A 27849-nucleotide genomic window follows, 5' to 3' on the forward strand; every position below is an offset into this window, starting at 1 on the left:
TGATGGTTCCCATTCCAGACCACGCATCCCCTGCATCTTCCATTATGAATTGCTCCCCAGGAATTCACTTTATAGTTACTTCACATTGGGGATTAAAAGGACTATCCTCCTGAATCTCTCTCAGCAATGGTCCCCACAGCTGCAGCCACCACACAGGGTGAGAAATGGTCTCTCTAATGTAGAAGTCAAGGCCGGAAAAACCATAAAAGTCTTCATCCACCCATCACAAAGTCTACCTGTCTTCTGGACACAGGACTGGAATTGGTGCACAACTGGCTACCTGTCACAGAGAATACAAAACAAAGGTAAAATTCTTCACCCAAATGAGTCTTCCTGGTCCAAGAATCACAGCGGAAAGCAAAACTCCTGAGAGGTGCTCAAACCCATTGTCTTAAAGGTTCTCTTCTGTCCTTTTCTTAATTTCCTTTGGATCAAGGTCACCAAACAGCTATGTTAGTTTTGACATTTCCAAGGTCACCAAACAACTACCACTCCGCTAAACCCAGTGAGACCTTGTGTGACTCTACCTCTCAAGAGTATGACCATTGTTGATAAACTCTTTCTTTTTCACAGTTTCCAGGCCACTGTATTCCCCTGGGTTTTCTGGCTACCCCTTTCCTTGGTTTTATGCTGGTTGCTCCTGCCTTCCATCTTCCCTACATTGGAATGTCCTGGGGCTCATTCCTTGGTCCTCTTCTTTCCTCCATCCACACTCCCTTTCACAGTGGGCTCATCTGTTTTTTTGGTTTAAACTACCACTTTTCCCCCCAGTGACTTTCGAATATAGATCTCCAGTCCACCCCTAAATCCTGAAAGCTTCATTCAATAACTCCCTGAGATGTCTAAAAAACACCCCTAAACTTAGCTAGACCAAAGCCAAACTCCCCACCTTCTCCCCAAATCTCTTCTGTCTTCTCCATCTCCACCTTCCCCTAGCCCTGCCATCTTCCTTTGTACCTTACTCATCAGCAAATCCTATTGGTGCTATCATCTAAAAAATTCAGAAATCAGCCACGTCATATCACCTCTGGACTGCTCTCTGGTCCTGCTCTCTGGACCATCTCTCTTGGGCACTGAAATGCCCTCTTAAGCCTCTGCTTTTGCCCCACTACAGTATTTCCTCAAAACAGCAGCCAAAGAGATGCCACTAAAATGTGAGATCATGTCACTCCCTCATTCAAAACCTTCTAATGGCTTCTCCTCTCATTCAGAAAAGTCAAAGCCTTTACGGTAACTGCACAGCCCCACTGAATCTGAGTCTCCCCACCCCCACCCCCTCAGCTCTCTGACCTCATCGCCCTCCTCACTCACTCCACTCCAGCCATACTGGCTTCCTTTCTGTTCAGCCTCCAAAACTCATTGCATCTTTTGCCTGGAACACCCACCACTGTCCCCCCCGCCGGCCCCCATACCCACACGATTCGCTCCCTCACCACTTTCCTATCTCGGCTACAAGGTCATCTTCTAGGTGAAGCTGTCCCTCACAATACTTTTTTTAAATTGCAAGCTATACCTGTTTAGCACACTTCTTATCTTCCCTGCTCTATTTTTTCCCATTAGGCTCCTCAACATCTTATTTTACAAAATTTATAATAAAATTTACTATAAAATTATTTTTTGTCCCATTACAGTACTTACATTGCCTTCCCCTATTAGAGTATAAGCTCCAGGCAGGTGGGGGTTTATGTCTGTTCAGGTTCATTCCTGCATTCCTACCACCTAGTAAGTGCCTTTTTTTACAGCAGGTACTCAATAAATATTTGCTGAATGAAGGGGAATAACGTCTGACTTGGTTCCTCTTACCTAAGACAGTCATCACCGTCTTCATTAGCTTCATGGGCGTCCTCCGGCGGCTGATGGACCCACTCGTATGCGGAGACAAGACGTTGGTTTTCCTCTTTACATACATGTAGATCCTCAGGTACACCACGACCATAATGAAGAAGGCCATGAGGTTGGACACAGTCCAGAAAATGAGGTAACTCCTGCTATAAATGGGGGCCAGGGAAGAGCAGGCAGAGATGTCACAGAGGCAATTCCAGCCCAGCGTGGGGACAGCCCCCATAAAGATGGCGATGGCCCAGACGAACAAGATGAGCAGCGTCACCCTCTTTTTGGTCAGGTTGCTGTGGACCCGCATTCTCATGATTGACATGTGCCTTTCCACGGCAATAACCAACAAATTGGTCAAGGAGGCTGTTAAGCTAGCGTCCAGAAGTCCCTGGCGGAGAAACCACCGGTTGACAGTCAGAGTTTTTGAAACTGGGCCAGTGTTAAACATCAGGTACACATAGGCAATTCCAGCAAAGAAGTCTGCAGCAGCTAGGTTAGCCAACAGGTAGTAGAAGGGGAAATGAAACTTTCTGTTTTTGATCACTGCTGCGATGACTAGAGAATTAGAAAAAAAGATAAACAGGCAGAAAAATGTTCCAAGACACAAAGCAGTTAAAAGCTTCGTTCCTGTCCACTCATCAGCAGTGTCAGTGTTGCTCCTATTATAAAAAAAGTCCATCCGCTTATCATAGTAACACTCATTCATTGTGGAGAAGAACTGAACATCCTAGAAAGAAATTTAAAGAAGAAACAAATATCACTCTTTGCAAAAATCAGTCACTAAACCACCAGTTGCCATTGCTAAGCCCCTCATTCTAGTCAACTCCTGTTAATCCCTCAGATCCTGGTGTAAATGTCCCTTGCTCCAGGACCCTGGTCCTTGACCTTCTATTACAACATTTATCTCACATCAGTCACGGTTTTCTGTTTCTCAGGTTAGGTGTAAGCTCAGTGAGCGAGGGTACTATCTATTTTGTTCATCATGATAACCCCAGGACCCATCTGCCCTGGCTGTCTCAAGACCAATATTTACTGAATGGTTGGCTGGCTGGCTGAAAGAATGAATGATCAGGAGGCAAAACTAGGTCAAATATTCTGAACCTTGCAATAATCCACTCTATACTGGTGACAATTACAGCATAGTATGTTAACACTTCTCCTGGTGGTTTCCAGCTCATTGCTTATTTACAGGTTCTGTTCATTAATCAAGGGCAAGTTGGTAATGCCAGGCACATTCTTGCCAAGATATCAGGTGTTGAGTTACTCTTCACATTACCATATGGCTTTCCCAAGACTTCTGATCCACCTTTGCCATGTTTTAGTTTCAAGCTACGACGACACTGGCTAAGCACGCGGCACAGGGCTGGCGACCTTGTCCTCAATCCTCCTTTTTTACCTTCTTGTTCACTTCTTTCTTACTCTCCTAAGCCAAACTGCACCAATGTGAATTTGCATATTTGATTATCCACCTCAATCACTTCAAGTCAGTTTCCTTCCCTGGGCTCTGTTTAATGGCTGGTAGCAGAAGAGCAGTCCTTCATGGGTAAGACTAGAATCTGGAGTCTGAGGGTATGACAATGCACTTGCCAAGTAAAGACAAGTTGTCCAGTCACATGTCTGAAAGTAGACCCCACACTGGGGCACCAGGAAGACAAGTAAGATACTAATCTCAGGATGAGGTCTCTCGCAGTCCAAAAGTGAGGGGTTCTGACCAAGGACGGGCTGGGCAGGGTCTCAAACAATGCGCATGCGTCTGTGCTTGTTGGGAAGACCAGGTGTTTTGCCTCAGAGTGATCCGGCCATTGCTGTGAAGGGTCCAATCAACGGAGAATGGAGTTGAAGACCAGGTAATCTATCTTCTGGAGAGAATGACCAGGGCTCTCTCTCAAGAAACGAGGCTACAATATTTCTTCTAGGAAACTGGATACCTGGTAGACACGTGCACTGAGCAGTCCACTGGTGGGAATGAAGTGGCTCTAACAGTGAAAACTTGGTGGAAATCCCCAGCTTTTAAGGCTCTCATAAATTCTAAAGGCTCTTGTAAAGCTCAATATCATATCTAGAATCAGGATAAGGGGATCAAATATCAGTCTAAAGTAGTACAAAATAGAGATTTATTGTAGACAGTCTTCATTTTAATTTATAATGGTATAATGATATTTTTACTGAATTAGATATATGTGTTTCTGCCATAAATAATGAAAGGTAAAATATCATGATATATGTTTCAGATAAACAAACGGGAATGATCTCAAAATACAAATGGGTCTAACTGCCTTTTACTAATGACAAAACAAGAACTATTCTCTTTGGAAGATATTCACCAACCACTAACTGCCAATATCAGACAACTTCATTAAACAGGTCAATATATCCACATTATATCATGATAATTTTCCCAAGTTAAAACTACACGTCTATATGATAATTTTCACAATATTCCAGTATGAATATACCACAATTTACTTAACTAATCCCTAACTGTTGGATATTTAAGTTGTTTCTAATATTTTACTTTGACAAGAAAGACTACATTCTTATGCATTAATCTTTACACACTTGGCCAATTATTTCCTTAGGATTAACCCACATACTTTAGTTGATGAAATAGCAAATATAAACTTATTTAAAGGTTTCTTGTATATGTTGTCGAACTGCCCTCAAGACAGATATTTCTAATCCCACCAGCAGCAGATGAGAGTTGAATGGAAGATACTAATCTAGTAAAATTCAATTTTAATATCCAAAGATAAAATGTAGCTTTCAACAGTACTGAAAGTATACTGAAATTCAGGACAAAAAAACCCAAAAACCACATGAGAAATTTTAATGATTATGTGCCTTTTTAGTATGCAATTGCTATGTGTCCTACTAATGAAAACTATTTCATGTATTTTATTTTGCTATGTGTTCTAGATAGTTAAGAGAAACACTGTTCTGATTTAAAAATTATATTTATTGCTGTTTAGTTGCTAAGTCGTGTCTGACTTTTTTTGTGACCCCATGGACTATAACCCACCAGGTTCTTCTTGTCCATTGGATTTCCCAGGCAAGAATACTGGAGCGGGTTGCCATTTCCTTCTCCAGGGGATCTTCCCAACTCACAGATCGAACCTGAGTCTCTTGCATTGGCAAGTGGATTCTTTACCACTGAACCTCTTGGGAAGTCCTAAAATTATATTATCTTTAATTCATCAGTTTATCAAGATTAATGTCAGAAAGATGTAGGAATTAACATACTAGCAGAAAGCTAAATTTTCCTAATTTCCTTTGAAAGGGGTTTTTAACATTTATTGTGGTTCATAAACTTGGTTGAATTTGTAATTATATCATGCCCTAAAACCTCAATGATTCTTAAAAACTTTAAAAATCTTCAAATTCAACTTTCCCTCATCAAACCGAAATGGCACATTCTTCAACATATTTTAGCAAAAGTTGTCCTGAGAATGAGAAGTAGTTTTGTCTTACAAAGTTGAAAACCACAGGAAAACCATGATTAACCAGAACTCCCACCACAGTTTCCTATGTCCCAAGCTCTAATTCTACTTTTGGGAGAAGTAGACAATGAGAATATTAAAAAGTTAATATAGGGAATTTGTGAAAAAGATTCCACAAGATGGAATATTATGCACCCATTGAAAATCATGTTTACTATGAGGCTGTATTAATATGAAGAAAAGCATATGCTATTGTTTTAATTAAAATAAAGTATATGTATATATACATATATATGTAAGTACACATATATTTATATATATATACACACACACACATATAAACACACACAAATATGTGTGTTAAAAGACAGAAAAAAGAAGAGGGAAAAAACTCAAAGTGTAAATAGTTAACAAAGAATGGTAGAATTGTGGGGTTTTATTTTTTAATTCTTTCCAGTTTTTTCTACAATCTACATTTTTTGTAATAAATAAATAGACTCTTAAATGCTGGTTTACAAATTCTGTCTTTGAAAACTATGACACTGAAAAATCAAACTTAATCCTCAAAGGAAAAACCTCAAGGATTTACTTATGTTCATTATTATTACTCTTATCAGCAAAGCACACTTTAGAGTTTTCCAATGATAATGAAAATAAAATGGTTTTCTTCTTAAAACTTCATGAAACTACAAAACCTCATAATGCTGACAACTGGCCAAATCAAGAGGTCCCATCAAGAGGCCAAATCAAGAGGTTCTCTAACTCTCTTATACAACATTCCCAACACAATCACCCCAAACTCCCAAAAATGAATAATGGAAGTTTGTGAATTAGTACTTCTGATATTTTTTTCCTCTGCCATAAGCTGTCAAGCTTGTTGACAGTCCCCAATATATATTAACAACAGATCACCATATTCTCTTAGCTGGAAATTACCAAAAACTTAGTGAGCTTATAACAAATGATCAACTTATCATTTCTTGACCTCTCTCAAACCTCAAAATATGATTCTATTATAAATTCTAAACATCCCATCCTCAGAGATACCCCCTCTAACCAATCCAAAGTAACCCTCGGTTCCCGCTATCAGAGAGCCTTGCTTTCTCTACCAGTTATGACATACTTTTTGTGCGTGTTTTGTCTTTATTACCCATCCCCCTCTGCTAGACCTCTCTGCTCCATGAGACCAGGGACCTTGCCTTTTATGCTCACGTCTATAGCATTAGCATGTGTGGAGGGGACAAATGAATCTCCATTTAACACTATCTCTTCCCCACTATAAGGAAGAGGTTCAGTTAAATGCCTTTGATGACTTACACACCACCCACTAACTATGCCAACTGGAGAATTTCACTGATTAACTACTGGTTCTTGGGTTAGTTACTTAATATCTTGACTTTACTATTACTATTTTTAATTGCTAATATTTGAGTGATTACTCTGTGCCTGATGCAGGACTAAGCATTTTATGTAGGCCTTCTCATTTAATCATACCCACAGTGATGCAGATACTATTATATGATCTATTGTGTGGGTGAGGAAACTGAAGTATCCTCGCCTAAGGTCACACAGCTAGTAAGTGGAAGGCCTTGTCTTCTCTTGAGGCAGCTGTGCTCCCAGGCTTGCAAGCTTCTCCACAACACTACATTTTCTCTCCACAGACAAACGAAATACGAGACAGATCAAGAACTATAGTCATACTTATAATAACCTTGGAATTACCAAAATAGAATGATCCCATCAAATCACATTCAAAGACTGTCTTGCGCTATACGCATGTTTTTTAAAAAATGGGACAGCCTAAATACCCTTTAGATTTTTTATTTTGTTTTTAAAGCCCTGAGAAATATAGGAAAAGGCATTTTTTTCCTGAAAATATGCTTTCAAATTTCATAGAAAGCAGGTTACACAATACAATTTTAAGACTAATGTTGTTCAACTTGAATTCCACCAAATCTCAAGCTGGGCTTTCTTTTTCTTTCTTTCTTTCTTTTTCTTCTTCTTCTTCTTCTTTTTTTTTTTTTTCTATACTAAAGGTTTAGAGACTTTGAATAGTTTTGACCCAGAAACAAAAGATGTTAAACTCTGGAGGTATTACCACAACTTTAAACTTCAGTAATTTAAGACTTCAGAAAATGATGGTTTAGAAAGTCTATATGTGGAATCCAAATGAAAACTTCAGGAGCAAAGCTTTCATTTAGACTCTCCCAAACTTGAGTCTCTAAAACACTGTCCAGCCAGCCCATAATGTGGAAACAATTATGAAAATTAAAACATGTGAAAACCACTCAAGCAGCTTATTTCAAACTACATCTTGGGAGACAAGTTGCTGCTGGCCTTTTAGTTGGCTTTCAATGCCACTTTCTTTTTCCCCTTAGGATGAAACAGCATACCTCCAAAACAAGATCTGTTGGTGCTGTGCACGTTTTCGTTTCCTGTGGTCCACAAGTATAGAGCTCTCCTGTCCTCTCTGGAAACCCCGGCCAGATGGGAGCTGGAGATCAGGTTAGTCGGTACACTAACCACCAGGAAAGAGACCACTCCTGCCAATCAACCACATTTGTGCACTGAATTCTTACTAATTCATGTTAATGGCAAAATTGGGATAGCATGGGATATTTTAACTCCACACATGATCCCTGAGGTTCATTTCAGCCATGAATTTCAAGGCCCTTAAACTGCTGCCCCTCTGCTCAGAAGCCTCTTCCCCTAGGTATTCTCAGGGCTCACTCTGCCACCTCATTCCTGTCCAAACATCACTTCATCAGAGTCCCTTCCCTGCCACTTTGTAAAAGAGCACCTCTCCAAACTCCTACCCGACCCCTTGCCAACTGCCTGTCACCCTGTCCCTTGCTTTATTATTCTTTACAGCATTTCTCACCACCCAACACTGTCTACTTGGGGTTATGGTCTGTCTCCCCATGTGCTTAGGAAGCTGGGGCCTTTGTGCTATTGTGGCATATCCCCAGCACGTGGGACAATGCCCAGCACACAGTAGGCACTCAGTAGACACTAGTTCAATGCAGAATTAAATGAAGTACACATACGCCCACATGCACCCTGCTTGTTTAACCAAACTGAGCATTATTACTTTCCACTGCTGCTTCTGCTGCTGCATACTCTCTAATTAGGGTCTCAGAACTCTTTCACTTTCCTCTGTAGACTTCGCTCCCAGCTCTGCTAGCTGAGAGGTATGAGGAGCGGTGTTTGCCACCTTGGAACAGAAACTTCACCAGAGCAGACAAATCAGGGTGGTCTGAAGGGTAGTCCCATGGTAGAGACCTCTCCCCAGTCTGTATGGACATCAGAAATTAAGACTCCTCTTTGCACACAACTTCCAAAGAAAAGGGGGACTCAATGGCCAAAGCTAGGCCAATTGAGCAACAAAGTAAAGTAGGATTGGACTATCACCCAATGTATTAAAAAAAATCTATTAGTCATACTGATGGAAATAAAAGACTGAAAAATATAATAAACAAAAAAGAAGAGATGAATCTCCCATGCAGAAGAATTCCAAATAAATTATGTAGATGCTCTAAAGGAGGGGAACATCTCTCCCAGTCCTTACGTGTGGACTGGGCATGGTGACTTCTTCCCAAAGAGGAGAGCACGACAGGGTGTGGGCCTCTTTTCAGTGCAGAAACTTGACAAACATGACTTCGGCCAGGTAATCAAGGTCAGCATCAACAGTGACCAGTCACACTGCTAGCCTGTAACCTTGATCAGATACATTAAGAATGACACTTTACTCTGTAATCTTCTTTCCCCAAACCATGCTGCTGCTGGTTACTCAGTCATGTCCACTCTATGACCCCATGGACTGTAACCTGCCGGGCTCCTCTGTCCATGGGGATTCTCCAGGCCAGAATACTGGAATGGGTTGCCATGCCTTTCTCCAGGGGATTTTTCCAACCCAGGGTTCGAACCCAGGTCTCCCACGTTGCAGGCAGATTCTTTACCATCTAAGCCACCAGGGAAGCCCAAGCTCAAGAATACTGGAGTGGGTAGCCTACCCCTTCTCCGGGTGATCTTCCCGACCCAGGAATCGAACCAGGGATTCCTTCCTTGCAGGCATATTCTTTACCAGCTGAGCTACCAAGGAACCCCCGCAAAACCCATAATCCCAGCCTGATCTGAGAAAAACCTCAGATAAATCCCAACAGGAGAACATTCTCAAAAATCATCAAAACCATCAAAATCATCAAAAACAAAGAAAATCTGAGAAACTATTCCAGCTAAGAGGAACCTAAGGAGACATGACATCTAAATATAATGTGTATCTTAGATCTTTTAACATAAAAGGAATATTATGTAAAAAGTGAGAATATTTGAATGAGTATTATATTTATTATTATATAATACATACAATTATAATATAAACATTATATTTATATATTTATAAACACATAATTTATAAATATAAATATATTAAGTACATAATTATATATAATCATATGCAACTATTATAATTATATAATATTATTAATATCTGAGAATAACTAACTAAATAAATATTTAGTTAATAATAATGTTTCCATATCAGTTCATTAAGTGTAACAAATGCACCATATTAATGGGAGATGTTAGTAACAGGAGTAGGGGTATAACATGGGAAGTCTCTATACTATCCGGTCAATTTTTCTGTAAATATGAAACTGTCCTATAACCAAATAATATTTAAAATAGATTTTAAAAAGAGAGGGGAGAGGATGTCAGCTCTGCTATACTGCAGCAATTTCAAAATAAATAAAGCCTGCAGGTTTCATAAGCAGTAATTTTACTCTTTGCTGTAGCAAAATAACACAGAGGAGCAGCCATCTATTGGAGATTTCAACTTAAACAGATACCGTCCATGACAGAAGACTGGGATCCTCGATATTCTCAGGTTAAAGCTCATACATTTGTATTAGGGTTCCCCGCTAAGTGTAGGGCTACTACAAATATGCAACCCTCTCTGAATACACTAGACCATTTCTCTTAAGCAAGTTAAACTCAATTCTGTTGAAAAGTTTCATTTCTCTGTTTAAGAGCAAATGGTAAACTCCGGCACATAAAGTTGTTCTGATCTCGACCCCCGTTCTCCACAGAGCATCCAGGCCCGGCGGTACACCGAGAGACGCTGCTGGTAGTGGTGTTCCCCAAGCAGCAGACACACAGGAGGAGCAGGCACACCCGGGTGCGCTTGGGAAATGAGAAACTTCCGTGCCTCGAGCCATCTTCAGCTTCGAGTGGTGACACACAGGGGAAATGGCAGCGAGAGCTCAGCAGAATAAACAGATTACTGTGTCAGGGCTCATTTCTAAGCCCTGTAGGTAGGGAGGACCGCCTGTTGCATGTCAGCTGATTCGATCACTGCTTTCTCTCTCCATCAGGTGGGTGGATTTATGAACGCGCAGGCTGTAAACACACAGCTTCTACCCAAGGACTTGTTTAATAAACAACTAGAGTCAAACGTATTGTTCCCCAGATGTCACTGATGACTGATTGAGGACTGTCTTAAACCTCTTGGTTAAACAGGAAAGTAAACTTGAAAACATACCGAACTAAACCAAATAAAAGAGGTGAGACATGGATTTTACGTGATCCGCAAATTCTCTGACTCAGCTTATCCACATGTAATATAAATCTTTAACTGTGTTTACTCTGTCAATTGTATACAATTTTAATCTCCTCTAATTCATTAGGCTGGACAGATGACATACATTTTGGCTGTCCTAAAGTAAAGATGCTAATCAGAATGCTTAAAATGACTAATATTTACATATAATATAACCCAATATGTTCTATTATGTAGCAAATGATCTTTAGATCATCATGTAATCACATGTTTGAAGGAGGAGAGAATGCCAAAATTTTAAATGTGGACATTCACCTCTGAAAGAGATATTTTTTTGTACAAAGAACTTTGTCACTCTGTGAAGATATATTTTGAGAAATTTCAAAGTTCCTACTTACAGCCAATGACTTCTCAGAAGAATATCAGATTTCTTTTCCTTATAAAATTCACAACAGAGAAAATTTTGGTCCAAACTGCTTGTCTTAACGTAACCACATACTGCATTCATTCCCTGGCTTGATTCATTTCGTGACTAAATCTGCCTCTGGTACTGAGAAGGATGTTCAAGAATCTCCTATTCTACATGGTGTGTTCCAAATAGTCCCCCGCTGTTCCCAGTAACAAGTGAACAGTGACCTGCAGTGACCCCTCCTTGCTTCTGGAAAGCATGCCCGCCCAGGTTAGTGCCTGTTTGAATCCTGAAATTTGATACAGAAAGGAAAATCACACTTTCAAAGCATGTGGCTATAGGAGACGGTTGTTTTAATGAAAGCTTCAGAAGCTCTAAAGGAGAGCACCGCTGTCTGGTCACTAAAGCAGGAGTCTCACAGCCATCCCCATTCCATCCCCCTCTACCATCCCATGCACATAGACAGGCAAAACAGCACACCTGTATGAAGGTAATCAGGTCACAGAAGTGCATACAAAAGACAGGAGAACACTGTGCCTGATTTCAACCATCCGCCCAGCCAGCTCCCTCTCCGACCCGCTCCACTTGCTCTTTTCCCTGTTGGGACCTCATCAACTGGCTTCCTTGCCCTCCAGCTCCTACCCTGAGAGGTACAGTGAAAGATGAAGAGGAGGGGGTGGGGCAGAGCTGAGACACTGACTTCCCCTGCTCACTCCCTGGCATATTGCTCTGAGTTGGCCGGGTTAGTACCTGGCAGGCAGCCTCTCGTTACTGGCAGCCTCCCCTTCCCCCTCTCCTTGGCTTTCAGCTTGAGGGGTGTTAACAGCTCCTTGCTGTTTCCAGCTCTGGGTCATTGCACCATCTCTTGATTTCCATGAACTCTGCCCTCCCCCAGTTACCAAGTGATCAACCCCCTCCTCCAGATATCAAATTAACTCTCACGTAGTGAAACAGATATCATCTTCAAGTACATTGTAATACAACAGTGTTATCTGAAAGGAGTTAATATGCTATCAGTTATAGATTTTCTTAAATCTTTTCAGTATGATCAAGCACACATAATATTTCCTAGCTATAAATGTAGCAACTCTCAGAGAAGGCAAGAGGAATAAACAGTATTCTCAAAGGCATACGCCAGTATTACAATTCTTTAGATGTTCCCTATGTCCCCTTAGACATGCCAGAACCCTAGCAAATTTCCCTACACACACTAAGTGATTCAATCGATGAGCGATTTGCCCACAGTTAGGAGTTATATGCAGGCTTCACTAGTGGTTCAGTGGTAAAGAATCTGCCTGCCAATGCAGGAGATACAGGTTCAGTCCCAGGGCCAGGAAGATCCCCGGCAGTAGGAAATGGCAACCCACTCCAGTATTCTTGCGTGGGAAATCCCATGGACAGAAGAGCCTGGCAGACTACAGTCCATGGGGTTGGGAACAGCCAGACACGACTGAGCACAGATGCCTCCACATCAGGGGTTATACACAAGAAAGATGACTGCACAACAGACCTTGCATGCTGGAGTCTACCTCCTGGATGTCCTGCAGTGTACTCCAGCATCAGCTATACTCCAGCATCAGCTCTGAGTGCCTGGTCTTGTATACCATGGAAATAAATGACACGGGTTGAAGTGTTCATTTGGGCCTCAGGTTAGCCAGGTCTGAAACTAGAAGCGGAGAGAAAGAAGCAGCAGACGTTCCCTTACGGTGCTGTGAAGAGGGTGGGGCAGAGAGGGGCAGGGTAATGACAACCTGAGCCAAGGGGCACTGCCACCTGATTTGAGGCCAGGCAGACATTGCCACAGGGCTGCCTTTTGGTGGCACCGCTGATCCACCCTCCACAGTGGTATTTCCAGTGGCAGGGCCAGCCACGGGGGCTGCTGGATGAGCACTGCTCTCCCAGAAGCTCTGCAGGCTGGTGGAGACGCTAAAATGCTGTAGATACTATAATGGTGGTGATGCTATAATGGCAGATGATTTTTAGGCCCTGCGCACATGAACCAGACTTAGTCCCTAAGTAGACAAAGAGCATGGGGGCTGAAGGCACTGAGGGAGAGGGAGGGGCTCAGGAATCAGCTCATCTCCATTCCATCAAGAGTCTCATCTTATCCCAGCATTCCTCACCTCTACTCTTCCAAAATGGCTAACAAACACATGAAAAGATGCTCAACATCACTCATTAGCAGAGAAATGCAAATCAAAACTACAATGAGGTACCATTTCATGCCAGTCAGAATGGCTGCGATCCAAAAGTCTACAAGGAATAAATGCTGGAGAGGGTGTGGAGAAAAGGAAACCCTCTTACACTGTTGGTGGGAATGCAAACTAGTACAGCCACTATGGAGAACAGTGTGGAGATGCCTTAAAAAACTGGAAATAGAACTGACTTATGACCCAGCAATCCCACTGCTGGGCATGCACACCGAGAAAACCAGAATTGAAAGAGACATGTGTACCTCAATGCTCATCACAGCACTGTTAATAATAGCCAGGATATGGAAGCAACCTAGATGTCCATCAGCAGACGAATGGATAAGAAAGCTGTGGTACATATACACAATGGAGTATTACTCAGCCATTAAAAAGAATACATTTGAATCAGTTCTAATGAGGTGGATGAAACTGTAGCCTATTATACAGACTGAAGAAAGCCAGAAAGAAAAACACCAATATAGTATACTAACACAGATATATGGAATTTAGAAAGATGGTAACGATAACCCTGTATGCGAGACAGCAAAAGAGACACAGATGTACAGAACAGTCTTTTGGACTCTGTGGGAGAGGGAGAGGGTGGGATGATTTGGGAGAATGACATTGAAACATGTATAATATCATATATGAAACGAATCGCCAGTCCAGGTTCGATGCATGATACAGGATGCTTGGGGCTGGTGCACTGGGATGACCCAGAGGGATGGTACAGGGAGGGAGGTGGGAGGGGGGTTCAGGATGGGGAACACGTGTACACCCATGGCGGATTCATGTTGATGTATGGCAAAACCAATACAATATTGTAAAGTAATTAGCCTCCAATTAAAATAAATAAATTTAAATTTTAAAAAAATGAATACAAACACACTTGGGGGAGATGAGAGGCAGTCCTTAACTCTGGAACCTACACACATGTATACCCCTGGAACTTTCAGACATATACACATTCATTCTCCTAAGGTGACTCTTTATTTACCAAATTCAGATTCTTTTAGCCCCTGGAGGGAACTCCCCTGTTACTGCACTGTAGAAGCAGCCTCTGTCTCAGTATCAGCCTTTACCATCAGACTGCAAGCTTCTGAAAGGCCACCAGTTTCTTACTTACATTTGTGCACCTGATGCCCAATGGACATGGGCACCATGGGCATGTCCACGGGCATGGACAACACGTGTCTAGTTCATGTGTTGGTTAGTTTTAGTTTGCTGGTTGGGAGTAGAGGAGGCAAGAACTTGATCACACTTTATTGAATGATGCCTGGGTGATACAGGAGTAGGAAGAAAGTATAGGCTATTCTTTCAAGAAATTCGGCTATGAAATACTTGGTACCTCTCCTATGGCATTCAACATACCGTATTAAATATTTATTTGTCTTCACCTCACTTCCAAACCTGTTGGGCAGAGCTGGTATCCTTCTGTCTCCCTGTTCTCTGAAGCACAAACACAGAAACTTGTTTGTAATCAGCACATAATAAAAAATATGCTCAATTTTACTAAATAATTCAATGACAAATCCTTTATTTCCAGTCTCTCTTTTTCTTCGGTTTCACTGTGGATATGGACAGAGAGTTACTCTCTTTTTGAAACTCCCCTCCCAAGCCTCTGTGACTCTACTCTTTCCTGGTTCTCTTTCCACTGTCCTCACTATTTCTGTCATGCTTTCTTCCATCAGCCTTGGAGTGTACATATGCCTAGACTCGGCTCTCAGGCCTCTCTTCTTTTCCCTTTAAACTTTCTTGCCCCAGAGCTATGATTGCTTAAGTTATTTCCTTTATATGGTGACTCTAGAACTAGCTCAAGCCCTGACACTGCTCATGTCCTCTCTTTCTCATGCTAAGCTCCCAAACTGCCTCCAAGATAAACAAGAAAGTCACCATGAGGGTAGCATCTGTGCAGGATAGAATGAAACCTCCTTCAGTTCAGCTGTTGGAATAGGAACAAAGTTTGAGGCTTAAGCACCAGGTTTTAACACAGAGGCTAAAGCAAGGGTGGTCTTGGGTTTTATTGGTTGTTTGTAGCATAGCATTTGCAAGCTGGCAGAGAGGTTTGGGATTGGAGAGACTTCTCCCAGCTCACACTGGCCAGGATCTTTTGTTTTCCCTCTTCCAGGGCTTTGCTTGGATTCAGGATAGATTAGTAGAACCCCTTTCCTGGTGCTCCACCGATCCTGATTGTTGCAGCATCTCAGGCAATCAGATTCACCTCTGCCCCAGCACACTGGATACAGCCTTGTGGATTCTAACGCCAAATCTATATATCTCATTTCTGGATTTCCTCCTGAGAATGGTTCTTGGCCCCTTCTTGAGCAAACTTCCCCCTTGTTAACCTCACCACACTACCAGCCTGCGGCCCTTGGGATGCATAAAAGGACCAGCAGAACCCCGGACTCCAAGAGGTCCTGTTCTGAGTGACAGGACATTGAGCTCAGGACGGCTCTTCCAACTCACTTGCCCATGACTGTCTGCTGCCGTGTGACTTCTCTCATGATGATTTCTTTCATCATTCTTCGCTTTATGGTCTATGGCACAGACTGTTAGATCATGTCTTCCTTTTCTTACAGAGTAATACACTCCATTTCCCAGCCTCCTTACAGCCAGGGTGGTCGTGTGGCTAACTCCTTGCTAATGGACTGTGAGCATTAATGAAGAGCACAGCTCCTGAGTTAGCCCTGGAACAGCCTGACACTTTCATGCTCTTTCACCTTCCCATGTGCTGGAGCTCAGAGAGACCTGTGATCCGGCACTCAACATTCAGACCAAGGCAGAGCCCTAGAAGCACAACTCAAAGTCATCCGGGGACAACTTTCCATTAATAAACAGATAAAAATACAGAAATTATGAATAAACACCTAGAAATGTCTGTCACAATTTGACATTGTTATGAAATACAAATGCATGATCTGTGGAGTCCAAACCAAAATACTGGTCTTCAGCATACTGGATGTAAAGAAATCTATCTTTAAACAAAGGGAGTTTGAGAAACGTTACCCTGGTAGGTGGTAGAGAAACAAAATAAAAGGAGCCCTTCAAATCCAAACCACTCACCGCAGGATTATTAACAAGAGGGAGAGAGAAAAAAAAAAAAACTTCTGTCATCTTCAAATCACTGTATTTGGGGGCCTCTCTGCCAAAGAAGCCTGTAGCTCTAGGTGCAAGTGTTGGAAGGAAACATACTATGAGCAAGCATTGGCTGCTCCTCACAGTTTTTAGTGTGTGTGTGTGTCCACGCTCAGTCACTTAGTCGCGTCTGACTCTTTGTGACCCTATGGCCTGCAGACCACCAGCATCCTCTGTCCATGGGATTATCCTGGCAAGAATACTGGAGTGGATTGACATGCCCTTCTCCAGGGGATCTTCCTGACCCAGGGATCGAACTAGCATCTCCTGCATCTCCTGCATTGGCAGGCAGATTCTTCACCCCTGAGTCACCTGGGAAGCCCTCGCTTTTAGAAAGGCATTCCCAGAAAGAGAAGAGCTCAGGCAAGGATCATTTGTAAGCAAAAGTGGAGAAAAATGGGCAGTACCTAGAAGTTGGAGGCCTTAGAGGATCAGAAAAGTTAACTGCTTCTACAACTGCAAAGACTAGAAAATAGTATCGTTGCTCATAGCCTTTCTCAAAGGCCTCTCAGTAAAACATGGCATTGGAACAAAGAAGTCAGGCTGATAGGAAAGATCAGAGTAAGCATGCACCCTCCTGACAAGTCCGTGTTTTAGAGGAAGTCAGAGTAGAGACCACTAAGGAGAGGAAGAGAGAGATGGACCCGGACAGAAGCTGGGAAATAAAGAATGCTAAAGAACTTGCTCCAGAATGGAACCCGGATATGGTAACTGGTGTATGGAACTGACCAGAAGCAAACAGATCAGAAGACTGTAAACTTTTTAAGGAACCATACTTCCATGGAAGCTACAGCGTGGCATGAGCTCACACTTTCCAACATCCATTTCAGATATGGCCACAGAGGGTAATGGACAAGGAAGAACTTCCCAGGCGAAAGTCAAAGTCAAGGCCGCTAGGAAGACTCTCCCAGAGAGCAGAAGCAGGGATCAAGGCAGGGAAACCTTAACAATCCCTGCCCAGCAGTGGTTCATCATTTTTACACACCTGTGGCTGCTAGGTGCCTTCCACTTTTCAGAATGGGAGTTTTATTTTGTTGTGGTCTGCTTGCTTCTATCCCTCCATTGTATAACGAATGTTTGTCGGTCAGAATAAGCAATGAAATGGACATTTTACCATGAGTATTTAAAACAGGGTTTGTGGTGCATGGGGATGACCCAGAGAGATGTTATGTGGAGGGAGGTGGGAGGGGGGTTCATGTTTGGGAACGCATGTAAGAATTAAAGATATTAAATTTAAAAAAAAAAACAAAAAACAGGGTTTGGAGAAGGAAAGGCCAGACCTGTGGAGTTCTGGTCATCTAAATCCTTTCGAGGAAAGTATAGCAGGCCGTGACACACAGGAGGCTGGGGAGCAGGGAGAAAGCGGCACAGGCTGCGGCGGCGGCTGGCCCTGGGTCAGATGCAGGCTCATCGCTGTCAGCAACACCTCTAACCTGGCACGTCGCTGATCTGGCCAGAGCCCTTTCCTTCCTCTCCAGAAGTAACTACAGCACAATAACTGCAACAACTCTACAGACTGCTGAAAGGATAATGAAAGCAACGTCTATAAAGCGCCTAGCAAGCTGCTTAGCACATAGGGTGTACTCAATAAATGGTAGATAACACTTCCCAAGAAAGTCCATTGACTCAAAGTTTCCACCAAATTCAATGGAATATACAACTGGCATTCTGGAATCACTGTTCACGCTCTAACACTTCAATTTAACAAGGACCAATAACAAAGGCATCCTATACCCACACTAAACTAACTACAGTCCAGGAAAGACTCTTCCCCTGCCTGAAAGTATGGGCCCAGCACTGCTGTGATGAGGCCTAGGGCACTGCCACTTCCCTCTTCTGCTGCTGCTTGAAACAAAGCAGGGAAGCAGGAAGGGGCAGGTAGAAGGGGGTGAGGAAGCAGAGGAGAGGCAACGTGGTGTGGGGAAAGAACTCGGGTTTGGGGTTCTGGGTTCAAGTACTAGTAGTAAAGCAGGTGAGCAGAGTGGTTAAAGAGCAAGGCCCCGACAATGAACATCATACTCAACAGTGAAAAACTCAAAGTTCTTCCTTTAAGATCAGGAGGGACAAGGCAAGGATACTCACTCTGGCCACTTCTATTCAATACAGTATCTCAAGTTCTTGCCAGAATCAGACAAGATGATGACATAAAAGGTATTCACATCAGAAAGGAAGGTGTAAACTTATATGTCTGCAGATGACATGATCTCATATGTAGAAAACCCTAAAGATCCCACACACATTTTTTAAAAAAAGCCTGTTACAACTAATGGATGAATTCAGTAAAGTTGCAGGACACAAAATCAACATACAAAAATCAGCTGCATTTCTAAACACTAACAACAAACTGAAAAGGAAATTAAGAAAACAGTCCGATTCACAATAGCACTATAGTGAATAAAATACTTAAGAATTAATATAACCAAAGAAGCAAAATATTTGTACATTGAAAACCATAAAACAGTGGTGGAAGAACCTGAAGAAGACAAAAGTAAATGGAAAGACATGCTGTGCTCATGGATTAGAACTTAATATTGTTAAGATATTATTGCACAAAGTGAAGAACTAAAGAGTCTCTTGATGAAAGTGAAAAAGGAGAGTGAAAAAGCTGGCTTAAAACTCAACATTCAGAAAACTAAGATCATGGCATCTGGTCCCATCACTTCATAGCAAAGAGATGGGGAAAAGATGGAAACAGTGAGAAACTTTACTTTTTTGGGTTCCAAAATCACTGCAGATGGTGACTGCAGCCATGAAATTAAAAGATGCTTGCTCATTGGAAGAAAAGCTATGACAAACCTAGATAGCATATTCAAAAGCAGAGACATTACTTTGCCAACAAAAGTCTGTCTAGTCAAAAATATGGTTTTTCCAGTAGTCATGAATGGATCTGAGAGTTGGACTATAAAGAAAGCTGAGCACCAAAGAATTGATGCTTTTGAACTGTGGTGCTGGAGAAGACTCTTGAGAGTCCCTTGGACTGCAAGGAGATCCAACCAGTCCATCCTAAAGGAAATCAGTTCTGAATATTCATTGGAAGGACTAGTGCTGAAGCTGAAGCTCCAATACTTTGGCTACCTGATGCAAAGAGCCGACTCATTGGAAAAGACTGATACTGGGAAAGATTAAAGGCAGGAGGAGAAGGGGTCGACAGAGGATGAGATGGTTGGATAGCATCACCAACTCAATGGACATGAGTTTGAATAAATTCCAGGAGTTGGTGATGGACAGGGAGGTGTGGCATGCTAAGGTCCACGGGATCGGAAAGAGTTGGACACAACTGAGCAACTGAACTGAACTTAAATGAACTGATTGTTAAGATGCCTACACAACAAATTTAGAGCAACTGCTATCAAAATCTCAGTGGCACTTTTTTTTTTTTACAGAAATAGAAAAAAATCTTACAATTCATGTGAAAACACAAAGGATTCTAAATAGTCTGAGAAAGAACAAATCTGGAGGCCTCATATTTTCTGGTTTCAAAACATACTACAAAGCAATACAAAGTTACAGTGATCAGAAAAAGTATGACATAAAGACAGACATATAGACAAATGGAGGCTTCACTGGTGGCTCAGATGGTAAAAAATTTGCCTGCAGTGTGGGGGACCTGGGTTTGATCCCTGGGTCAGGAAGATCCCCTAGAGAAAGCAATGGCTATCTGCTGCAGTAATCTTGCCTGGAGAATTCCATGCACAGAGGATCCTGATATGCTACAGTCCATGGGGTCACAAAGTAGGACACGACTGAGTGACTGACACACACAGACAAATGGAACAGAATAGAGAGCCTAGGGATAAATTCATGTATATATGATCAACTGATCTTTGGCAAGGGTGTCAAGAATATGCAATGGAGAAAAGACAGTCTCTTCAACAAATGGTGTTGGGGAAACTGGATAAAAAAGACCAAAAAGAGCATGGCCTCTGGTGATAACTGGCCTGAATGTAAAGCTTTGCTTTTGTGGTTGTTTAGTTGCTCAGCTGTATCAGACTCTTTGTGACACCATGGACTATAGCCTGACAGGCTCCTCCGTCCATGGGATTTCCCAGGCAGGAATACTGGAGTGGGTTGCCATTTCCTTCCAGGGGATCTTCCTGGACCAGGGATCCAACCTGTGTCTCTTGAGCTGGTGGCCAGATTCTTTACCACTGCGCCAACAGGTAACCCAAAACCTTGCTTACCAAGGGCAAAGCCTTGCTTGTGCCCTAATTTTGTCATCTATAAAATGGGGATAACAACAGTACCCTCTTCCTAAGACTACTGGGAGATTTAATGAGGCATTCAGAATAGTCTCTGACACAGAGGCTGTATTGTTATGGTCAGTGGGGCCTGAGGACAGTTGGGCCTCCCAGGTAGCACTAGACCGTGGTTTCCACCCCCGGGTCAGGAAGATCCCCTGCAGAAGGAATGGCAACCCACGCCAGTATTCTTGCCTGGGAAATCCCATGGACAGAGGAGCCTGGTGGGCTGCATTCCATGGGATCACAGAGAGGCAGACATAACTGAGCACGCACACATGAGGACGGTTACTTACCCTCTTTGAGCCTCAATTTTCTCTGTTATGAAAGTGAGACAAGACTAACTTGCCAGGTTATTGGGTTATTGGGACAAAGTGAATGAAACAGCCAGTGTAAAGTTCTCAACCCACTTCCAGGTCCAGAGGAGTCAGACAAGTCCAGTAAAGAAACAGGGCAGGTCTGTTTCCAACAGGTGGGGGCGGGGGATCCCAAGAGAGACTACCAGGGAGGGAAGATCAGAGGAGGAAATCCCTCCCTCAGGCTGGGTGGGTCACTGGCACTACAACCTCAAGACGTCTCCCCTCTACCACCCTGTCCAGGGTCGCTAACTGGTGTTTCCCACTACCAGTTGGAAACATGCAGCCCTAGAGAAAAAGTATAAATGGAGTTTAGCCAGCTGGGTGTTTAATCTTCACCTGATGAAATTAGACCCCATGCTTAATCTTCTAATAATTTTACTACACTTCCGCTACCACTTTGGATCTTGGAGTAACCCATCAAAACATATTCATTAAAAGACCAATGAGCAGTTTTCGAGGTGAGTTCATGTCTCTTTTCCCATTGAGCCCATGGTGAGATGAGCAGTATAGCTTTCTCCCTCTCACAGAGGAGAAAAGTAAAACTAGGAGACACTGATTCACTCTGACCAGCTCTCATCCTTCGAGCCCAGGGCTCTTTTCATCACACTGACCACTGGAGCCTCTTTTTATCAGTAGTTAATCCCCTAACCCCAGGAGAAATAAAATATGCAGATTTGTTCTCCATAATGACATTAATGCCTTTTGCAAACATTTAGTGATTCTAGAGTAATATAATATGATTGTGGTAAATGTCAATAAAAATTTGTAAATGTATCTCTATTTGGAATTTTTGACAAGAGTTTATGGGGAAAATCCATTATCAAATGAAAATTACTGGCTAAAACTCTAAATACAAGATAGAAAATAGCAATGATTAGTTAGTCTGCCTGCTTCAGAGAAAACTCAGAAGAGCAAGCAACCCAGTTTACTTCTTACATGTTGAATGATACAATTTAAGAAACAGTTTCTCCTAAGGAATTTTACCTTCCCCATCAACTCAACAGAGTTTACCAGCTGAACTAGGCCACAGACACCAATTATCTGACTACAGAAGTTAGACTAGAACTTAACTAAGAAAGGCTAGTGATGATCTAGTATCAACCCATGGAAACTTTAAAAAATGTATATACTATTTCTCTTTTTGCTTTCTATCATTCCCATCTTCTGTCTTCCTCTGCCTTCTCCTTTCTTCCCTCCCCAGAACTGATGGGCCAGCAGGTGGCTGAGAATGCAGTTATGATGAAAGGGAATCTGGGGAGTTGCAAGGAAGAATGGGCTATAGTTGGGGAAACACATAGGGAGCTGGAGGGATTGGAGGCTGATAATAAAGCTGCACACATGCCTGAGCTAACAGGCCTGGCAGTCAAAGACAGGCAGCGGTGGGAAGAGAGGGGGACGCAGGGGAAGCAGGATGGCCTTTGTGGCTGAGAGATGAGCTACTTTGAACAAATAAGTAAAAATATTGAAGGTAATGGGAGTCAAGTTTCTAACTGCCAGAGATGATACGTAGAAATATATAAACAGGTAAGACTAGAAAGATCCTTGGGTGTTGGATTGGAATTGGAGGTCTTAGTATGAACTCCAGAGAAGGCAATGGCACCCCACTCCAGTATTCTTGTCTGGAAAATCCCTTGGACGGAGGAGCCTGGTAGGCTGCAGTCCATGGGGTCGCTAAGAGTCGGGCACGACTGAGCAACTTCACTTTCACTTTTCACTTTCATGCACTGGAGAAGGAAATGGCAACCCACTCCAGTGTTCTTGCCTGGAGAATCCCAAAGACAGTGAGCCCCTGTCTATGGGGTCGCACAGAGTCGGACACAACTGAAGCGACTTAGCAGCAGCATGAACTCATGATTTTATAATGTATGGCCTTATGTAGATAACATATAAATGTATATGTATCTATACATATATTTCCTAGTTTTGTCCTCTGAGAAATCTAAAGCAACAATACCCCAGTAACAACAGGCACACCAACCTTCCATATCTTGTTTTCTAAATACTGTTCTCTACCAAAAAGGATGACTAACCAGGTCAGGGAAAGTACAAGATAAGCCTGGGCTATCTCGAGATGACAGAAAACTTTAAAATGCTCAGTGAATGATAAGGATGCCAAAAGGACAAAGGAGCCAGTTCAGAGGAACTCTCAACTGGTCAAACTGAGAACAATTTGAGCATCAAAATACGTAATGAGAGTAAGAGATCTCAACACATTGTATTCAAAAGGAATCCACGAATACATCCTAATATAATGAGTAAACGCATGAAGGAGAAAGAAAGTTCTTCCTTATAATAGAATGCCAACTAACAAATGTGAAAGCAGTGATGGAACTAAAGAATCGCCGTTTGGCAACCTTCAGAGAGGTAGCTGATTCAGGCAGAAGTCGGCAGGGAAGAATAAAAAGTCACGTCTGACTGTTCGTCAACCCCATGAACTTTACAGTCCATGGAATTCTCCAAGCCAGAATACTAGAGTGGGTAGTCTTTCTCTTCTCCAGGGGATCTTCCCAATCCAGGGATTGAACCCAGGTCTCCCACATTGCAGGTAGATTCTTTACAAGCTGAGCCACAAGGGAAGCCGAAGAATATTGGAGTGGGTAGCCTATCCCTTCTCCAGTGGATCTTCCTGACCCAAAGATCAAAGTGGGGTCTCCCGCGTTGCAGGCGGATTCTTACCAACTGAGCAATCAGGGAATCCCAATAAGGCTTTAGGTAGAGGTTTAATGAGGAATAGGCTATTAGAATAATCTCGGAACATCTCTCCACAAACACCAATATGTTTCAAAGGGAAAAATGGTGAATTGAAGGTGGGGAGATGTGGCAGACACCAACATAATCAGGTGATTAGGGCCAAAATTCCAGTGGTGGATAGGCTGATATTGTGTACCTTCTGATGTGATGTGCTGAGAAGAGCAGAGCATCCTGCCAAGAACATATGCTCAAGTCTGGTTGGGAAGAAACGCCTGCCAGACCCAGGTTGAGAGCCATCTACTGTATGGAAGACCTGTGTAACTGCAAGGGCTTTAGGAAAGGGAAAGTCTGAGGAACTAGTCTAGAAAACAACATGACAAATTTAACATGAATCCCAAATCAGGCAGGAGAAAAAGAGACATCTGGGGGACTCTTGATGAAATATGAGTGGGCTTTGTGGACTGGATGGTACTGTTGTAACAATGGCAACTTCCTGGTTTGGTGGTACAAGGATTATTGTTATGTGCAACTCGACTGGGTTAAGGGATGCCCAGGTAGCTGGTAAGTGTGCTGTGAGGGTGGTTCTAGAAGAGATTAGCATTTGGATCTGCTGACTCAGTAAAGAAGATGATCCTCAAGCAACATGGTTGAGTATCATCCAGTCTGCTGAGAGACTGAATAGAGCAAAAAGGAGGCAGAAGAGCCACTATTCCCTGTTGTCTGAGCTGGGATAACATCTCCTCCTGTCCTCAGACATCAGAGCTTCTATTCCCAGGCCTTCAGACTCAGACTGAATTACACTACTTTGCTGGTTCTTCAGCTTGCAGATGGCAAGACTGTGTGACTTCTCAGCCTCCATGACCCTAAGTCAATTCTTAAAACAAACATCCTCTTATAAATAGCTATCCCATTGGTTCCATTCTCTGGAGAACGCTGACTAATCCTAAGGCCGTGCTGCTGCTGCTAAGTTGCTTCAGTTGTGTCCGACTCTGTGTGACCCCACAGACAGCAGGCCACCCGGCTCCTCCGTCCCTGGGATTATCCAGGCAAGAATACTGGAGTTGGGTGCCATTGCCTTCTCCGCCTAATACCATGGGGATATAGAAAAAGATTATACTTATTTCCTCCTTGCCAGACCCATGTGACAGTTTAGTTCAGGGAAAGGGCTCCTATTCAAAGGATTGACCTATTAGAAATCAACCAGGGCAGGAGGCAAATTATTCAGGGATGTTCTATACCCAATGTCTTGCTTTGATCTTCAATAACTAGTTGAAGATAACAAGGGCTCTGAGCCTTAACATTGGATTCCAGCTCTCTTTGGGAAGTGAACATCTGTGATGGACTCTACTGCCCACCTTTGATTTACATGCCCTGAGTCCAACTGGGGACAGCTCAAGCCTTTCTGAAAAAGAGGGGTCTGGAGGCAGCATGACTGAAAGGGGAGCCCAGGGGACTTACCTTAAAGGTGCATTTACAAAGCAAGCACACTGCTTTTATTCAGATTGCATATTTGCTTGGAGAGCCTTTGGGCAAACTAGCGGCACTTATGGAGGAGATAAAATGCCCTCCAACCCATCCCTGCCACCTGCCAAGCCACCTTGATGATACCATATCAGGCTGCACAAGGCTGAATCAACCAGGGCTTGTAGGTCCTCCAGCCAAACATTCAGGGAACAATAAAGACACAGGATAGCTGATGAGTAAGTTCAGGGGCTGACTAACATCGTTAGCAAGGGGTGGGGCAGGTTGCTTTTCAGAGCGACACTCAGTCTGGCCCAGACTTGGCTGTATGAATAATTCACATCTGAGGATGGGAGGCAAGGTCCACGGGAGCAGGGAAGTTCAAGGCAGTAGGCAGATGGGACAAGAGGCTAGGGGTTGGGGCCACAGAGGCCAGGCCAGGAGATGAAGAGCAATAAGGATGAAGACATCAGCCTGGAGAGGGAAGAGTCAGTTTAGTGCTTTGCAGAGTAAGCCTTGGAGACTCAAGTTACCAAGTAGGCACAGGCCAGTGAGGATGGCTTGTGCACGCATGCTAAGTTGCATCAGTAGTGTCCAACTCTTTGCGGCCCCATGGACTGTAGCCCACCAGGTTCCTCTGTCCATGGGATTCTCCAGGCGAGAATACTGGAGTGGGTTGCCACGCCCTTCTCCAGACAATCCTCCTGGCCCAGGGATCAACCCACATCTCTCCTGTCTCCTTCATTGGCCGGCTGGTCCTTCACCACTAATGCTACCTGGGAAGCCCAGGGACAGGATCAGTTCAGTTCAGTTGCTCAGTCGTGTCCAACTCTTTGCGACCCCATGAATCGCAGCATGCCAGGCCTCCCTGTCCATCACCAACTCCCGGAGTTCACTCAGACTCACGTCCATCGAGTCCGTGATGCCACCTAGCCATCTCATCCTCAGTCGTCCCCTTCTCCTCCTGCCCCCAATCCCTCCCAGCATCAGAGTCTTTTCCAATGAGTCAACTCTTCGCATCAGGTGGCCAAAGTACTGGAGTTTCAGCTTTAGCATCATTCATTCCTTCCAAAGAAATCCCAGGGCTGATCTCCTTCAGAATGGACTGGTTGGATCTCCTTGCAGTCCAAGAGACTCTCAAGAGTCTTCTCCAACACCACAGTTCAAAAGCATCAATTCTTCAGCGCTCAGCCTTCTTCACAGTCCAACTCTCACATCCATACATGACCACAGGAAAAACCATATAGCCTTGACTAGACAGATCTTAGTCGGCAAAGTAATATCTCTGCTTTTGAATATGCTATCTAGGTTGGTCATAACTTTTCTTCCAAGGAGTAAGCGTCTTTTAATTTCATAGCTGCAGTCACCATCTGCAGTGGGCACCCCAATTTAATGTCTGATGATCGCCAATACCACTCTGCTCTGACTCACTGGCTGGTTAGTTAACTCTATGTTTCTATCTACTAAGAACTGAGATGAGCAGACAGCACAGGTAATTCTAAGATGGAATGAAAACTTCTTTGGACCTTTGCCCTGAGCCTTCGATCACACAATGTTAGGTAATCTTGGTCCTGAAATTTCTCTTCCTCTTATATTTCCCACAGGGCAATCTCGCAACCTTTGGCAGGATTTCCTTGACGAGGCAGCAAGTTCACTCAGCACGTCCAACACCCATGTGGAGATCCTCCCAGCCCTACAGCCTGTCTGCCCCATATCTGGAGGCCCTGCGTCTTTAATTCCAACATTTATGTGACCCTGCTACTGCTAAGTAACTTCAGTCATGTCCGACTCTGTGTGACCCCATAGACGGCAGCCCACCAGGCTCCTCCGTCCCAGGGATTCTCCAGGCAAGAACACTGAAGTGGGTTACCATTTCCTTCTCCAATGCATGAAAGTGAAAAGTGAAAGTGAAGTCACTCAGTCACGTCTGACCCTCAGCAACCCCATGGACTGCAGCCTTCCAGGCTCCTCTGTCCGTGGGATTTTCCAGGCAAGAGTACTGGAGTGGGGTGCCATTGCCTTCTCCACTATGTGACCCTGGCCGAGCACAAAGCTCTTCTGCATACCTGATTTAATGGGACCCAACACAACCAATGCAGGTAGCTAGAAAAGGAATTATTATCCCCATTGTGCAAATGAGAAAACTGATTCAAAGATGATACACAATTTATTCAAGGACACAAGAGTTCACGCCAGTGTGGCTGGGATTAGAACTCAGACCCCTGTACACCAAATTGCCTCTCTAACGCAGCACTGCAAGGGCACAAGCTCTTGGGGCTTTCACTCAGCTCTGCACCCCTCACCTCCACCTTTCCCAGCCACGGCAGGACTAAGTTCCAGGGGACTCCTCCACATACAGAAAGAATCCAGGATGAGGGACAGAAGTCAGAGAGGGGGCAGCTCAGTACCTTCAGGAGAAACGATGGACAGAAGAGTAAAAGGGCCATGGCGAGGAAGCAGGAAAATGAGTGAGAAAAGTGAGAAGAACATCTCTAAGTCACCCAGGACTTGGGAATCTCTCTTTGCACTCTCACCAG

At 43.4% G+C, this 27849-nt stretch overlaps 1 protein-coding gene across 2 annotated transcripts in view; it reads right to left on the reverse strand.

The window, feature by feature from the left end:
* LPAR3 (lysophosphatidic acid receptor 3) overlaps window positions 1-27849 on the reverse strand; it is an 84318-nt gene that overhangs the window by 53090 nt on the left and 3379 nt on the right. For both annotated transcript variants that reach the window (XM_069596345.1, XM_069596337.1), the window contains exon 2: window positions 1804-2560. In XM_069596345.1, coding sequence (XP_069452446.1) covers window positions 1804-2539 — 736 coding nt within the window. In that variant the 5' untranslated portion in view covers window positions 2540-2560. The remainder of the gene's footprint in view (window positions 1-1803; window positions 2561-27849) is intronic.

This window comes from Ovis canadensis, chromosome 1 (genome assembly GCF_042477335.2).
Source record: "Ovis canadensis isolate MfBH-ARS-UI-01 breed Bighorn chromosome 1, ARS-UI_OviCan_v2, whole genome shotgun sequence".
NCBI classification, from domain to species: domain Eukaryota; kingdom Metazoa; phylum Chordata; class Mammalia; order Artiodactyla; family Bovidae; genus Ovis; species Ovis canadensis.